This window comes from Cetorhinus maximus, chromosome 29 (assembly GCF_964194155.1).
Source record: "Cetorhinus maximus chromosome 29, sCetMax3.hap1.1, whole genome shotgun sequence".
In the NCBI taxonomy this organism is placed as follows: Eukaryota; Metazoa; Chordata; class Chondrichthyes; order Lamniformes; family Cetorhinidae; genus Cetorhinus; species Cetorhinus maximus.
Window position 1 is genome coordinate 7672691 of NC_135907.1, and position 18202 is coordinate 7690892.

An 18202-nucleotide genomic window follows, 5' to 3' on the forward strand; every position below is an offset into this window, starting at 1 on the left:
GTTTGGAAGCTGCTGTCGAAGGAACCTTGGTGAGTTGCTACAGTGCATTTTGTACATAGTATACACTGCTGCAGTTGTGCATTTATGTTGAATGGAGTGAATGTTGAGGTTGGAGGATGGGGTACCGATCAAGTGGGCTGCTTTGTCCTCGATGGTGTCGAGCTTCTTTAATGTTGTTGGGGATGCACTCGTCCAGGCAAGTGGAGAGTTTTCCATCTTGTGCCTTGTAGTTGGAGGACAGGCTTTGAGGAGTCAGGTGGTGAGTTACTCACCTCAATTCCCAGTCTCTCACCTGTTCTAGCAGCAGTGTTTATATGGCTAGTCCAGTTCAGTTTCTGGTCAATGGTAGCCTCCAGAATGTTGATAGAGGGGATTCAGCGAGGATAATGCTATTGAATGTCAAGGAGAGATAGTTAAATTTTTTTCTTATTGGAGATGGTCATTGCCTGACACTTGTGTGGCATGACTTATCAGTCCAGGCCTGAATGTTGTCCAGCTTTTTCTGCATGTGGACACTGATGCTTTAGTATCTGAAGAGTTGCGAACAGTGCTGAATATTGTGCAGTTGTCAGTGAACATCCCCACTTCTGACCTTATGATGGAGGTCACTGATGAAGCAGCTTAAGATGGTTGGGCCTAGGACACTATCCTGAGGAACTCCTGCAGCAATGCCCTAGGGCTGAAATGATTGACCTCCAACACCCACAGCGATCTTCCTTTGTGTTAGGTATCACTCTAGCCAATAGAGAGTTTTACCCCTGATTCCCATTAACTTCAATTTTGCCAAGGCTCCTTGATGCTACTCTCGGTCAAATGCTGTTTTGATGTTAAAGGCAGTCACTCTCACCTCACCTCTGTAATTGAGCTCTTTTGTCCATGTTTGGACAACGCTGTAATGAGGTCAGGAGCCAAGTGGCTCTGGCAGTACCTAAGCTGAGCATCAGTTGAGCAGGTTATTGTTATGTAAGTACTGCTTGATAGCACTGTCGATGACACCTTCCATTACTTTGTTGATAATTGAGAGTAGACTGATGGGGTGGTAATTGGATTTGTCTTACTTTTTGTGGACAGGACATACCTAGGCAATTTTCCTCATTGTCGAGTAGATGCCAGTGTTGTAGCTGTTAAGGGCAATTTGTTCTTTGTATTTGTTAAGGAAAAATCATGTTTAACTAACTCTCTTGAGTTTTTTTTTGAAGAGGTAACAAAGGGCTAATGAGGGTAATGCTGTTGGTGTGGTGTACATGGACTTCCAAAAGACATTTGATAAAGAACCACAAAACCGGACTCATGAGCAAAGTTAGAGTTCATGGAATAAAGGGAGAAGTGGCAACATGGAAATAAAATTGGCTGAGTGACAAGATACAAGGAGTAGCGGTTAATGGCTATTTTTTGGATTCGAGGGAGACTTGTAGTGGAGTTCCCCAGGGTTTAGTGTTAGGACCCAGCTCTTCCTGATATATATCAGTGACCTAGGCCTTGGTGTATGGGGCGCAATTTCAAAATTTGCAGATGATACTAAACTTAGAAATATTGTGAACTGTGAGGAAGATAGTGTAGAACTACAAAGGGACATGGACAGGTTGGTAGAATGAGCAGACAAATGGCAGTTAAAATTTAATACAGAGAAGCGTGGAGTGATTCATTTTGGTAGGAAGAACACGGAGAGACAATATAAAATAAGGGGTACAATTCTAAAGTGGGTGTGGGAGCAAAGGGACCTGCATAAATATTGAAGGACATTGAATCATTGAAGGTTGAGGGAACAGTTAATAAAGCATATAGCGTACTGGACATTATAAATAGAGACATAGAGCACAAAAGTAAGGAAGTTATGTTAAACCTGTATAAAACACTGGTTCAGCCTCAACTGGAGTATTGCATCCAGTTTTGAGCACCACACTTTGGGAAGGATGTGAAGGCATTAAAGAAACGCAGAAAATATTCTTGAGGATGCGTCCAGGGATGAGGAACTTCAGTTATGTAGGAAGAATGGCAAAGTTAACTCTGTTCTCCTTGGGGAAGAGAGGGTTGAGAGGAGATTTGATAGAGGTATTCAAAATCATGAGAAGCCTGGACAGAGTAGATGGAGAGAAACTGTTCCCATTGGCATTTGGATCGAGAACCAGATTGAGAGTTAAGGTAATTGACAAAAGAAGCAAGGCAACATGAGGAAAAACTTCTCCACACAGCTAGTGGTTAGGATCTGGAATGTACAGCCCGAAAGTTTGGTGAAGGCAGATTCAATCAAGGCATTCAAAAGAGAATTAGATTATTATCTGAAAAGGAAATGTGCGCGGGGCCAGGGGAAAGGTAGGGAAGTGGTATGAGGTGAATTGCTCCTTCAGAAAGCCAGCACAGACACAACGGGCTGAATGACAGCCTTTGCTGTAACATTCTATATATTTTACAGTGATGTACTTAACTGTACATTACTCAGTGCAACACTTGTATATACACAGTTTATCATTCCACATACATTCCACCATGGTTCACTGGACAGGCCCGATTCTAACTGAATGACTTGGAGGGCTTATACCCAGGTGTGATTATATTCAAGGCCGTACCTTTAATACTGTTACTGTGTTTACCCAGGCTAGCAAGGTCCCTGAAGGGGAAGGAAAGAAGAAATTCTTCACCCCGGATATTAACACCATCCTCCTGGAGTAAGTATTCTGCTTTGTTCAGATTTCCAAGATCAAGGATAAGACCTGTGCTTATGCAATTTTGTAAGAAAAATGGATGGAGTATTATCCCCAAAGCAATGGATAAACTCTAGGCATGATCTGTTTGAATGGCAGAACAGGCTGGAGGGGCTGAATGGTCTTATTCCATTTTGATGAAAGCATAAAAGATGGTAATAGGCGAAACTGAGAATGAATATAAGGTTGTTCATTGGCTGAATGATGTCTTCCTCCTTCCCTGCTTGCACTCAAAGTGACAAATTCAGTGCACGTGATCTCCTAAAGTGCATGGCAGCGCACTGACATTGTGTGACAAAATGCAGGATGTTTTTCAAGTTCCAGTTTTCGAAGGGAAGAGAGAGCAGTGATGGCGGGGATTTATATTGTATTTATATTTGTCATCGATAACTTATTGCTAATAGTAGCGTCTGCCTGTCCATCTGTCTGTCTGTACAGCATTGAGCTACAAATGCAGGAGTTGAATGTGACTCTGCGTTCAGGAGTGTATGGTTTCCTGGCCTCCTTCCTGCCCTGCAGCAAGGACACGCTAATGAAACGTCTGAAGAAACTACATCTCAACGAGCAGGTAAAAAGAACTCGAGCTAGTGTACAGAATTTGTGTTCCCTCTTTCCACACACAGGACTTGTCTTGTGTAGACCGCTGGCCCATTAAAATGCCCAGAGGGATATAAACGGGGCAAGGATAGTATATCAATCATACTGGCCAGCAGGTTCCAGCTTTGATTCCCAGTCTTGCTGAGGTGATGAGACTCAGTCTAAGCAACAGTAGGGGCATTTTAATTGGCCTCTGGCGGTCAAGGAAAGAGACTTCAAGCTTACCAAGACCTGACCTCTTCCTTTTTCTCATTCTAAGTGCGCTGTTAGCGAGGAGCATAGCTGAGTAGCTGTCCTAAGCTGCCCTGTGTCCCAGCAGCAGGTGCATACAATCCCTTGATCATCAACCACAGCGGAGGCTGTAGAGGCCCGTATACTACACAGATGTCTTAGGGAGATAATAAGAGCCACTTCCGCCTCCCACTGTGTACTAGGGAGGGGGTGAATGGCTGAGTGTAGCTGTGATTTATGCTGTGTTGCAGTTTCACAAAGGGTGGCCAGCTTTCTGTCTCCATGCTACAATTAGTTGCTGAATATTGAGCCCGATGGGTTACGTAGAACATTGAGCGCCACTGCTAAATTAAAATTTCACCAACATTTAGTAAAATGTTGATGAAGCACAAATCTTGCCTCTTCTACCTCTTAATGTAAGTTATGGATCAATGTAGAATTCTTTCATCAGTGAAGTAGTTGCAATCAGAACAGCCCATTCCAGACCATTAGACCTGTGAAATTCAAATGTAGGAACCAAGCAGAGGAAGAGATGTTTTACTCAGGACTTAACAGGCTACATAGGTGGAGCTCCCGAGCAAAAAAGGCTGCTGATTGGACTTCCCAGCGTTATCTACAAAATGTTAAAATGCACTTCCCACCTGAAAAACCTTACTATCGCTCAATGTCGCTCTTAAGTTGCCTTTACCCATTATAAATTCCCATGCCTGCATTCATTGTGGAATTTTCCTGTGTAAACTTATGCTGTAATTACATCCTTCCCCTGTAGGGCCAAAGGTTTGCATCTCCCAGCTACTTGGGCTATGTTGGAAAGAAATTCTGAAGCACCAAATAGCTCAAGTCTGCTTTGTAAATTACCATAAGTTTTGTTCTTTAATTGTAAGTGAAATAAGAGTACTATCTAAGTACAAAGTGTACGATTTTAAAATGGGAATGGATTATGTCTGCACACCCTGGTCCACTTATCATCTCTTGGCCCTGCTAAATTTGATGACTACATATGATCTCCGTGTGCAACACCAAAAGGAGATCAACTACTACACAGAGTAAAAGATTTTACTCCATGGCACAGTGTGTAGCACTCTTTCTTCTGAGTCAGATGGCTGTGGATTCAGAGACTTGAACATATAATCTAGGCTGACATTGCAGTGCAGTACTTGCTGCACTGTCAGAGACGTTGTGTTAAAATAAGAGATTAAACCAAGGCCTCATCTGCCCTCTCAGGTAACATGAAAAATCCCATGGTGCTATTCAGAAAAGAACAGAGTTCACCCCAGTATCTTGGCCAATATTTATTCCTCGGTCAACATCACCAAAACAGATCATTATTACTTTGCTGTTTGTGGGAGCTTGCTGTGCACAAATTGGCTCCCACATTTCATACAACAGTAACTACTACACTTCAAAATGACTTCATTGGCTCTGAAGTGTTTGGGGCATCCTGAAGTTATGAGAGACGCTGTAGAAATGCGAGTTATTTTCTTTTCTCAATGCCTGTGTTGCCTTCCCAGGACGAGCGGTTACGGGATCCGACACAGAAGCTGAAGGAAGCAGTGGCAAATGTGATGCCAGCTCAGCTGATAAAATACCAGGAAGAACTGCAAGCACATACGCAGGCCCGGTTTGCCAAGTATGTGTACTCCTCAGCCCTCTTTTCCAATTGTTTTCTTCCAAGTGCTCTCCCAGACTCAAGTACTAGACCAGAAAAGTCATGGTGAATGATGTGCTAGGGTTCATTGGCTTGCCCTGAGGTATTTTTCTCTTGTACTTTTTAGATAAAAAAGTACTAAAATTTAGATCAGCAAAGCACCCTGGAGTTCTAGCGTTCTCTGTTAAATTGTTAAAGCACAACTTCTTTGTGTTATGTGACAGCACTGTAAAGGGAGACAAACCTTTCTCCACAGGGAAAATTGTAAGGGGAATCATTCTAGGCTCAGTCCTACACCCTCCAAATAGCCAATTACGAACAGACAATGGCGGAACTGTCTAGAGAAAGCCACACTTAGCATTGAGTCATCAGGATCAACAGATGCTGAAGTTGGTCTAGCAGCAACAACTTGTATTTATATAGTGCCTGTAATGTAGTAAAATGTCACAAGTCATTTTATGGTAGCATCTATCAGATAAAATTTGACAGTAAACCACATAAGGAGATACAGGGACAGGTGACCAAAGCTTGGTCAAAGAGTTTAAAGAAGGGACTAGAGGAAGAGAGAGAGAGAGAGGTGAAGGGGTTTAGGGAGGAAATCCTAGTGTTTAGAGTTTAGGCAGCAGAGGCACAGCAGCCAGTGGTGGTTGATGACTATCGGAGCTACGCTAGAGCGCAGAATTGGAGGAGCACAGAGATTGCAGGGTTAGAGGAGAATGATAGTACAGAATTTGAGTATTGCTGAAAAAAGAGACATGCTGTCAGAGCTTTTCATCTTGCACTCGTCAGGACAGATTTGCAAGAATACCAAATCTCAGAAGGAACAACAATTTATACTGCATGAGAAGAGGGTGCTGATTGATTGGCAAATGGACTCTGATTGGTAGAGGCGTTGCCATGGAGAATGTACAGATCGGGAAGAGTGAGGGCATGGAGGGATTTGAAAACAATGTTGAGAATTTTAAAACTGAGGCATTACCAGACTGGGGGTCTGGCGATCAATGTAAATTAGCATACACAGGGGTGATGGGTCACAGGACTTGGTGTGAGTTAGACTACAGGCAGCAGGATTTTGGATGAGCTCGTTTACGGAAGGTGGTAGATTGGAGGTTGGCCAGGAGAGCATTAGAATAGTAAAGTCTGGAGTTAACAAAGACATGGATGAAGGTTTCAGTTGCAGGTGGGCCAAGGGAGGCAATGTTGTGGAAGTGGAAATAGGCATCATTGGTGATAACTCAGCAGATATTAGCTGGGGCAGCCGATGAGGTATTATCATTGACCTGGACAACCTTGAATGCAGGATGAAGGAAATCACCCCGGGGCTCATGTCTCCTCAGTAATGCTAGAGAATGGACATGGTGAAGAAAGATCAGGAAGTGGTGAACAAGCTGCAAACACACACAGTCTGACAAGTTGTGGCATCAAACCTGCCCTTCATGTGAGGCAAAGGCAGTCATTGCAGGCAGAGATTTCCTTTCACCTTGGGGGAGGTTAATGTCAATCAGCGCCATGTGCACTGGGAGGTCCCCACTGCACCAGGACCAAGAATGTTAACAATCACTTCTACAAGCGTTGAAAAGCAAATTGAACAAACATATAACAGTGTAAAATTGTGCTGCATTTCCTAGTAGAGAGCTCAGTGTCATACAGGATGGTGATTCTTAACACAAGTTCTAATGGCAACCTTTTTCCAATCACTTTCTGTCACTTAGTCACATAGCAACAGGAGTAAGCCACTCAGTATCAAATCAGTTTACCTACAGGTGCTCGATATCCCTTGCTACCCTGACACAACAAAAATCTATCTCAGTTTTGAAAGCTCCAATTGACCCCCAGTATCCACTGCCCATTGGGGGAGAGCGAGTTCCATATTTCTGCTACCCTTGGCGTGCGAAAGTGTTTCTTGATTTCACTCCTGAATGGTATAGGTTTAATTTTAAGGTTGAGGTTAGGGCACAGCTGATGATAAATGCCGAGTTGTCCACATCCCAAAGGGAAACTTGAAACAGCTGCCAAAACAGTTTTTGTAATTTGTATAATGTGAGGAGAGGTTTTGAAATCAGTAAGTGATGTCCCTGACTATTTGTGATGATTTTATAGTAAACGTTTATTAAAAGAATAAAATAAAAAATGGCAGTTACACTTAAACACAAGAATGGCTTCACACAGTAAACAGTACTTTAAAACAGTTCCACAAGACCTTAACTACCCTCAGAGCTGACCTCCCCCTTTTCTGTTCATCAACTATCCTTATAGATGTTAAAATCTATAGAATTCCAGTAATTTTTAACCACACAGTGCCTTTTTTTCTTGAGGTGTCCTCTGAGGCTGACAGCAACTGGTTCTCCCAGTCTGACCTTGTTCACACTGTCTTCTGGGAGGTCTGACCAGCTATCCTGCTGTCTTCTGGGAGATCTCAACAGCTACCCCCTCACATAGGCTTCAGTATTTCCTTAAATGTATTCCTTCCCTTTGATTTCTCTATTGTTTCAACCAATCTCTTTAGAAGTGCTTTCTTCTCAGACTTGTTAGACTCTTCTTTACTTTAGCTCTTAAGTTTTTTAAAAAAAATAAACTTACCCTACCTTTACCTTATTTACTTACATCTTTTTACAACATGCATGTATCCCCCTTTGAAAGCAACTCAGTTCAAAACTACTGCTGTCGTTGTTTAATGTAAAACTCTGATTGAAGTTCCTTTTGGTTCATTAACATATCAAAACCTTTTCTTAATGTTGGTTTTAGACTCTTGCAGTCACTCTGGCTCTTACTCCAACTACCATATTTACACCCCCAACAGCCTGTTTTCCAGTACACAAGAATAACAGGGTTATTAACGGAAGAAAAATATTACAATTTTTTGTTTTCTTTACATTGCTATCACTTGATCTGGATTCCTCCACCAGTGGTTTCTCTGTATCTACCCTATCAAATACTTTTAACGTTTTAAACATAATCATCAGATCACTCCTCAATCTTCTCTACTTGAGGGAATACAAGACAGTTTTATTCATCTTATCATTTTAAAGACCTCTATTACATCATTCCACAATCTTTTAAGCTCAATGGAATACAAGCCAAGTTTATGCACCCTTGTTAATGTAACACTTAGCAGTGAAATTGTACTGCACCCCCTCCAAGGCTGATATAACTTTCCTGTTGGTTCAGTGCCCAGAACTGATTGCAGTTTCCACGTGGGGTCTGACCAAGGCACTGTGCAACTGAACTACAGTTTCTTCCCCATTGTATTTCAGTCCCTTGAGATAAAGGCCACCATTCTGTTAGTCTTTTTGGTTACATTTTTGTACCTGTGTAGTAACTTATGTAATTTGTGTATCTGGACCCTTAAACCCCTTTTCTCCTGGTCTGTTACAGGGTGTTAGTATGTGGCCATTGCAGGTGTTAGTTTGTGGCCAGGGAGCTGTGGTGATTTATTGAAATGGGAGGTGGGGTGGGGTGGGGTTGCGGTGATACATGGGTTCTCTCTGGACTATTTAATTTTTATTTGATTGCATTGCAGCATGCCAGATGCACATGCTGACTGCACAAGCCCAGCACACTCCTGTCCTGCTCCCTGTGAGGGTCAGAGCCATTGGTCACAGTCAGCATCTGCACCTGGGGATATTAGAGAGCATGGGCAGCAACAGCAGCTGTTCCTAGATCTAAGGGAGAAAGGGCGGTGGCGGGCTGTTGGTGGGAGCAAAGGGCAGATGTCAGTTTCCAGCTCCTCCTCTCATACTGGGTGTCTTTTCAGAATGGCGTCCGAAGAGGACCGAGACAAAAATGCCTCTGAAGAGGAAGATGACGATAAGCCAGGCCGAAGAGTCATGGGACCACGGAAAAAGTTTCTTTGGAATGATTATGTCAGGTAAGAATTTCACAAGCTGAGGGCATCCCTCCAGGGAGCATTTTTTAAGATTGTCCGTTGGGTTTTTCCACAGTGCCTTTATTGACCCTTAAATTAGCCAAATAGCTTTGTCCTTCCTGGGCCTGCCACTCTTTTGAGATTTCAAAATAAAATAGTATTTTAGTTCCGCCTGTTATCTCTTTTTAGTATCTCTTTTCCTTTGCCTTCTCTGTCTTGTCTCCTTATTTTAATTTTTGTCAGCTTGGCTCAGTTGGTAACACCCTGTGCTCTTTGTCAGTAGGTACGTGGGCTCAAGCTTTGTAACTTGAGCACACATGACAGGGCTGTGCTGAGGGAGTGCTGCATTGGCAGAAGTACTGTCTTTCAGGCGAGAAGTTAAACCAAAGCCCTGTTTGCCTGGACATATACAATCCCATTCCACTATTTGAAGAAGAATACGAAGCGCTCTGTGTCCTGACCAACATATATCCTAAAAGCAGCACTACCTGATTAATTGGCCATTTGTTCATTTGCTGTTTAGAGATTTTGCTCTGCACAAATCAGCTGTTACGTAACAGCAGTAACTTTTATCATTGGCTGTAAAATATCTCAGGTTATCCTCAGTACCTAAGAACATAAGAAATAGGAGCAAGTTTGACCATTCAGCCTTTCTAGCGTGCTGCACCATTCAATAAAATCATGCCTGATTTCCTACCTCAACTCCACCTTCCCCGCACTATCCTCATGCTCCTTAATTCCCTTTGCCTAAAGATGTGTTGATATCTACTTTGAATATATTTAATACCTGAGCATCCACCGCTCTCTGGGTAGAGAATTCCAAAAGATTCACAACCCTTTGAGTGAAGAAATGTCTCCTTACTCAGTCCTAAATAACTGAGCCCTTATTCTAAGACTGTAACCACATGTTCTAGATTCTTAGCTTGGGGAAGCATCTTCCCAGCATTTACCAGGTCAAGCCCCTTAAGAATTTTATATGTTTCAACCAAGATCACCTCTCGCTATCTTAATTCTGGAAATTAAGTCCCAACCTACTCAACCGCTTTATAGGATGTAATAAGGTGCTTATTCATTTATTCTATTTCTTCCTTTTATTATCTGTTTTACTCCTAATTTCCTTTATTTGTTAGTTAGTGATTAACACCCCATCTGGTAGTGCTATATTCTGGACCTGGAACCCCCATCTGTTAAAGCCATCTCCTGATTTAGAGCACCCATGGAGAAGTTGATTGATGAGAGTTTGACCCGGTCGCAGCACTGGAACCAGCCACTGAAACACTTGACTTCTCTTTCCCCAGATCGCACATGTGCAAATATTGTTTGAGAGAAGGATTGAGCTTGGGTTGTGATGCAACCTACAGCTTATTGGTGCTCACTGTGCAAGCGCTCACATGACTAACAATTAGCTGGACCCTGTGACTAACAGTTACTTGGACCCCATGACAAGGTCATTGAACAGTATGCAAGAAAAAAAAACAATCAGGTTGTTTGTGATATTTAGTAGTCTGTTTATTCAGATTTTCTAAAATGCCTCCTGCCCTTTTGATATTCTGTACTAAATATTAAGTACATGACATCTCATTGACACAGGCACGCTAGGCTAAATAGCTGCCTCCTGTGGTGTTAATGTTCAGTGATTCTAATTTTTCTCTTTGTGTCCTTTAATTTTATCTCTTCACCCATTCACATTGCCTAACACACAACCGAGTCCTTCATATCTTCATTTACAGCTGATTGCAGGAGTGGTAAAAAAGAGATTGTTACTAGCCAACCTAGGTGATTTGGTACAAATTTAGAGTTTTTACAAAAATTGCCAGGTTCTCCTTAAGGTTGGCTACTCACCACCTTTTGTGAACTAACATGTATCTACACTATTTTAATATTAATATACACAGTTCCTGCCTATGAAGCCTCACTTCCTGTTTCTGCATGCAGTAATTTCATCCACCAACGAGTGGACACAATGTAGTTCCCCAGCTTTGCATCTCCCAGCTCTATCTGCACTGTGGATAAACCCAACTCCAACCAACTCTATTTCCCAAATTGTTCTAAGCTTTATTATTCAACTATAAATAATCAAAAATCAAATTATATTGAAAATAAACCGAATATATGCTTTAAGATGGGACTGAATTACATTGGTGTGAGCTGAGCCTCACTCTTGCCTCCGAGTGCACTGGTGGTACATACGTTTGCAGCAGGAGTCAATGGATAGGGATAAGAAGCAAAATTCTTGGCTGATTCTTCCCACTCCCAAAGGGTATTTAGGCTAAGTCTCCCACTTAGATGAATATATTTTGCTTCGAAACACTCACTCACTTTTCCAGAACCAGTTTATCCAATTCAGGGCTGCGGGGAGTCGGAACCTATCCCGACAGGCAATGTCAGGGTACACCCAGGATGGGACGCCAGTCCATCAACAGGGCACACATTAACGCGTGCGCGCGCGCACACACACACACACACACACACACACACTCTCTAAAGGGCGATTTAACCATAGCCAATTCACCAGGTGGGAGGAAACCAGAGCACCCGGCAGAAACCCATGCGGACACCCGAGGTCAGAATTGAACCTGGGTCCCTGGAGCTGTGAGGCATCAGCGCTGACCACTGCGCCACCTATGCTTTGAAACAATTAGACTTAAATGTAACTATTTTCCAACTCCTTTGTGTGGAAAATTGGGCAAAAATCCCCAAACATGACAAACTGTGAAGGGACGGTTCAGACCATGTGACCAAGGCGTTTAAAATGCTGAAAGGATTTAATAGTGTGGAAACAGAGGCACGAACCCCTCTGGAGGGGAGAGTCCAGAACAATGGGATACAATCTTAAAATTAGAGCTAGACCACTTAGGAGTGAAATCAGCAAACACTTTTCTCACAAATCTGGAACTCTCTCCCAATAAGGTTGTCAATGCTGGGTGTTAACTGGATCCACGCCGGTTGGTAAAGTTAAAACTAAGACACAACAAGTTTCTTTGCTGGAGAGAGTTTATTGACTTAGCTCACAGTCAATACTGCTTCCACCCCCAGTGTCCCAGTTATTGGTGTCCAAATACCCATCACCTGTTTAACAATATAATTGCCATTTAAACCTTAATGTAATTTACATTAAACCTTATCAATGTCATTAATAAGACATTGACATTGAAGAGCAATTCAATTTTTTAAGGCTGAAATCAGTAGGTTTGTGTTGGTCAAGGATAAGTTGACGTGCAGATGAACCATGACCTAACTGAGTGATAGAATAGGCTTGAGGAACCCAATGGCCTCCTAATGTTCCTAAAATACAAGATAACATTTGGAGTACGTACCCTTCATTTCCTGCGCACAGTTTTTAAAAAATCTTTCTCTTTAGCTTGCTGGTAATTCTCTTCCATGAACACCAACCAATGAAGTTCTTGTCTTTGTCATTATTTCTGTTTGAGTCATTCTTGCTCTGCATATTTACTCTTCTCCTTTTTCCTTTGAGTCTATGTCTTTGTAATTGTAAAACCCATGTTTAAAGCCTTATCTCCTTACTCAACACAAATCTCCCACTTCTACACAGATCCTCTTGTGGATTCCCTCTTGATCACCAATACCTCTGAGCTGTTCACCTCTACTGTTTTTGGCGCCTTGTCAGATCTTGCCCCCAGCATGAAGCAATGCATGCACACCCTTGGTAAAGGGCCATGCCGTGCACCAGAAACATCATAGAAACATACAGCACAGAAGGAGGGCATTCATCCCATCATGGCAGTGTTGGCTCTTTGAAAGAACTCTCCAATTAGCCCCACTGCCCCTGCTCTTTCCCCATAGCCCCAATACAGAGGCTGACTGATCAAAAGTGTATTTTCAGCAATTTGTGCTTTTGTTGCAGCTGACACAATGTGTTCAACTCAGTGGAGTAGAGAGGAACTGATGAGCTGCATAACCATGTTATGAAAGTGACTCTTGAGCATTTTTGTTTAGGAAGGTGCAGCTACAGCCGTTGAAGGAAAATATCTGGAACGACAAAGTGCTTCCTGTTAATGGGTTCAGTCTGCCGAACATCCACCCGATCCCTAAGAGGCATGGGCCCCAAAATCCTACACTTTGGCACAAATCCTTCATCCCGGGTAGCAAGAGATTCGGGTTATGACGTATTTTATCAAATCAGTGTGGGTGGAATTTTACTCCACAGCTGTGGCTCCTTAGGTCACCCTCTCGCCTCTGAGTCAGAGGTTACATATGAACATACAAATTAAAAGCAGGAGTAGGCCACTAGGCCCCTCAAGCCTGCTCCGCCATTCAATAAGATCATGGTTGATCTGATTGTAACCTCAACCCCACATTCCTACCTACCCCCAATAACCTTTCACCTCCTTGTTAATCAAGAATCTATCTAGCTCTACCTTAAAAATATTCAAAGATTCTCTATTTCCACCACCTTTCCAGGAAGAGAGTTCCAAAGACTCACAACCCTGATCTCTGCCTTAAATGAGTGACCCCTTATTTTTAAACAGTGACCCCTTGTTCTAGATTCTCCCACAAGAAGAAACATCCTCTCCACATCCACCCTGTCAAGATACCTCAGGATCTTAAAGATTCAGTCAAGTCACCTCTTACTCTTCTAAATTTCAGTAGAAATAAGCCTAACCTGTCCAACCTTTACTCATAAGACAACCCTCCCATTCCAGGTATTAGTCTAGTAAACCTCCTCTGACCTGCTAACGCATTTACATCTTTCCTTAAGTAAGGAGACCAGTACTGTACACAATACTCCAGATGTGGTCTCGCCAATGCCCTGTACAGCTGAAGCATAACCTCCCTACTTTTGCAATCAATTCCCCTCCCGATAAACAATAACATTCTATTAGCTAATTACTTGCTGTATCTGCATACTAGCCTCCTGTGATTCATGCACTAGAGCACCCAGATCCCTCTGAATCTGAGCTGTTCAATCTCTCACCATTTAGATAATAAGTTTTTTTTATTCTTCCTGCCAAAAAGGTTGTGGGTTCAAGGCCCACTCCAGCAACTTGAGCAAAAAAATTCCAGGCTGACAATCCAGTGCAGTACTGATGGAGTACTGCAATGCCTGAAGTGCCATCCTTCAGCTGAGATGTTGCACTGAGGTCACGACTGCCCCTCAGGTGGGCGCAGAATGCCCCATGGCACTATTCAAAGAAGCACAAGGAGTTCTCCCTGGTGTCCTGGCCAGTATTTACCTCTCAATCGACATCATTAAAACAGATTATCTGGTCATTATCTCATTGCTGTTTTTGGGAACTTGCTGTGTTCCCTACATTACAATAGTGATTACACTTCAAAAATGCTTCATTGGTTTTGGGAGGTCATGAAAGGCGCTATTATAAATGCAATTTCTTTCTTATTTCTTCTCTCTGACGAGCACTTCATGAATGCCTATGGTTGATTTTCTGCCTCAAGTTTTCTGCTAGCTATTTTTGGTCACTTGTACATCCTGAACTTTTTTGCCAACTGCCTCTTCCTCTGATGCTGCTGAGAGTCGCTGGCTACAGTTTTTCGGGTGCTAGAAGCCATTCAGTGCCACTCGATGAGTCACACTAGAGGCTGGACTATGAGCACATTCAAGGGTTTCCAACTATGGTAACAGCTTTTCCCACCCATATACCTCCTCAACACTCTCTCCAACAGAGACCCTCTGGATCATGATTGGGCACCCAGGCCCAAGAGAACATCACTAAAATCAGCTAATAGACAATCCAGTGAATTATTCTGATCTGTAAGCTCTGTACCACACCATGTGGTAAAGTTGAGCCATGGGGAGAATGGTAGAACTGTCACAATATTGGCTAGTGGTTAAAAGAATGAGACACCCTGCCTTATGGATGACCACAGTTATTGGCAGAGTGTGACTAGGTAAAAAAACTCATTTCATATTATATATTTTTTTGTAAATTTATAGAATCATACAGTGCAGAATCAGGCCTTTCGGCCTATCATACCTGTGTCTGCACTTTTTCTTTTCAAGAATATATCCAGTTCTGTTCTGAAATATAATATTGAATCTGCTTCCACCATCCTTTTTGGTACTGCATTCCAGATCAGAGCTGTGTTTACAAAGGAAAATTCTCCATGTCTGCCACCTGCGCTTCTCATGCCTGTTATTTTCAATCTCTGTCCCCGGTTACTGATCCTCCTGCCAAAGGAAACAGTTTTTACCTTCTTACTCTTAATCGAACTCATTCATAAATTTGAAACAAAAATAAAAATACCTGGAAAAACTCAGGTCTGGCAGCATCTGCGGAGAGGAACACAGTTAACGTTTCGAGTCCGTATGACTCTTCAACAGAACTAAGGAAAAATAGAAAAGAGGTGAAATGTAAGCTGGTTTACGGGGTGGGTGGGACAGGTAGAGCTGGATATTCATTCATAAAGTAGTACCTCTACTAAATCCTCCATAACCTCCTCTGCTCTAAGGAGAATAATCCCAGCTTCTCTCGTTTCTCTGCACAACTGTAGCCCCTTACCCTTGTTAGTAAATCTCCTCTGCACCCTGTCTAAGGCCTTGATGTCCTTCCTCAAATGTGATGCCTTGAGTTGGATGCAATTCTCCAGCTGACCGTTGATTTTTAAAGACATAATAACTTCCTTGCTTTTCACTTGTTCAGCCGCCTTCAAGGATTTCTCTATCTTTACAATTGGTGCAGCTATGTTTGGCATCAGAGAGCATGTTATGCAGGGGTTTATACTCTAATAATTGGTAACAAGATTTGTCTATAACTGGCTGGATACCTGTAGATATAAAGTGAGGTTATACTCCATAACAGATAAAGGCACCTCCCAGAGTAGCATTAAAGCAGGATAGACATCCTGGATTTCATAAAAGCAAAAAACTGCGGATGCTGGAAATCCAAAACAAAAATAAAAATACCTGGAAAAACTCAGCAGGTCTGACAGCATCTGCGGAGAGGAATACAGTTAACGTTTCGAGTCCGAATGACTCTTCAACAGAATCAAGGAAAAATAGAAGAGTGGTGAAATATTAGCTGGTTTAAGGGTTGTGGCGGGGGGGAACACAAGTAGAGCTGGACAGAGGGCCAGCGATAGGTGGAGATTGTCAAAAGATGTCATAGACAAAGGGACAAAGGTGTTGAAGGTGGTGATACTATCTAAGGAATGTGCTAATAGGGACATTAAGGATAGAAAGCAGGATGAGCAAGGGACAGATAGCCCTAGTGGGGGTGGGGTGGGGGGAAGGGATCGAAATAGGCTAAAAGGTAGAGAAAAAACAATGGATGGAAATACATTTAAAAATAATGGAAATAGGCGGGAAAAGAAAAATCTATATAAATTATTGGAAGAAAGGGGGTGGGGATGGAGGAGAGAGTTCATGATCTAAAATTGTTGAACTCAATATTCAGTCCGGAAGGCTGTAAAGTGCCTAGTCAGAAGATGAGGTGCTGTTCCTCCAGTTTGCGTTGAGCTTCACTGGAACAATGCAGCAGGCCAAGGACGGACATGTGGGCATGAGAGCTGGGTGGTGTATTGAAATGACAAGCGAAAGGGAGGTCTGGGTCATGCTTGCGGACAGACCCACATGCTCTCATGCCCACATGTCCGTCCTTGGCCTGCTGCATTGTTCCAGTGAAGCTCAACGCAAACTGGAGGAACAGCACCTCATCTTCCGACTAGGCACTTTACAGCCTTCCGGACTGAATATTGAGTTCAACAATTTTAGATCGTGAACTCTCTCCTCCATCCCCACCCCCCTTTTTCCAATAATTTATATATATTTTTCTTTTCCCACCTATTTCCATTATTTTTAAATGTATTTCCATCCATTGTTTTATCTCTACCTTCAGCCTAATTCCCCCTTCTCCCCACCCCACCCCCACTAGGGCTATCTGTACCTTGCTCGTCCTGCTTTCTACCCTTAATGTCCCTACTAGCACATTCCTTAGATAATATCACCACCTTCAACACCTCTTTGACCTTTTGTCTATGACATTTTTTGGCAATCTCCACCTATCGATGGCCCTCTATCCAGCTCTACTTGCCCCACCCCCTCCCCCCTTAAACCAGCTTATATTTCACCTCTCTTCTATTTTTCCTCGGTTCTGTTGAAGAGTCATTCGGACTTGAAACGTTAACTGTGTTCCTCTCCGCAGATGCTGTCAGACCTGCTGAGTTTTTCCAGGTATTTTTATTTTTATCCTGGATTTCATTCTCACTCTGTGCTAGGTTAGGTGACTGCCTGGCCGTCTACGTTCTCATGTGAATTGCCACTTGGTGTCGAGGGTGACTTGACAATCCACTGGATCTGTACAACAGCCACAGGCCACACCTTCAGGCGAGGAAAGTAGGAACTTGCGATAAAGAGGGTGGAGAGAATTAATAGTGCAAGATGATTGACCCAGAAAGTGTGCAAACTCTGACAACACTCCGTTTATCATTGCCATGATCAGGGACCTGCTGTGTAACCTGGTGAAGATAAAACTGGGATGTTACGAACTGGAGCAAAACAAGTCACAGTCAGCAGAGGATTATCTGAAGGCTTTTATGGAGACTGAGGTGAAACCTATCTGGCCCAAAGGCTGGATGCAAGCACGGTAAGATGGGCTGCCTTTTATATTCCTCCACACCTTTTGAAGAGTAACAAATGATTCGCACAGTGACGAATTTCTGCAGATTAGTTTCAGTCATTGAGCACCGTATTACTTTCTGATTGCATTTTATTCATCCATATTTTTCCCCAATTTAAGCATGGCCTTTTCTATAAAGGCAGCACAGTTGTTCAGAGGGCTGATCATTTCTGTGAGCATGGGGGTAATGTCTCTTCCCCCACTGAGGTAAAACCATTCGATGGGAAAAAGGGATTGTCTACTTCGTGAACAGCTCCACAAAGGCTATTGGCCTAGCCTGCAAGGCAGGACTGAAGAGAAGCTGCTGTCTCCACATGGTCTGAATCTGCTCGCCACGGTCCACGGTTCCTTCTCTCCGCCCCTCACAATCTGGCTCAAATTGGAAGAGATCCATTGGGTGAAATATTATTTAAGATGGAGTTCCCCAGTCCAGCAGCCAGACATCCTTGCATTTCTCCAGCCAGATATCCCTGCATTTCTCCCGTTGGCACTGCCTTGAGCTATGGGCACATTTGCCCAAGTCAACCTTCTTCATACACGAGCTGAGACAGCTTGTCAGCAGGGT

General features: G+C 42.9%; 1 protein-coding gene across 2 annotated transcripts in view; it reads left to right on the top strand.

The window, feature by feature from the left end:
- Positions 1 to 18202, top strand: part of LOC144669571 (ubinuclein-2-like) — a 78414-nt gene that overhangs the window by 31049 nt on the left and 29163 nt on the right. For both annotated transcript variants that reach the window (XM_078532067.1, XM_078532068.1), the window contains 5 exons: positions 2596 to 2666; positions 3141 to 3270; positions 5042 to 5160; positions 8933 to 9046; positions 17461 to 17604. In XM_078532067.1, the coding sequence (XP_078388193.1) occupies positions 2596 to 2666; positions 3141 to 3270; positions 5042 to 5160; positions 8933 to 9046; positions 17461 to 17604 (578 nt within the window). The remainder of the gene's footprint in view (positions 1 to 2595; positions 2667 to 3140; positions 3271 to 5041; positions 5161 to 8932; positions 9047 to 17460; positions 17605 to 18202) is intronic.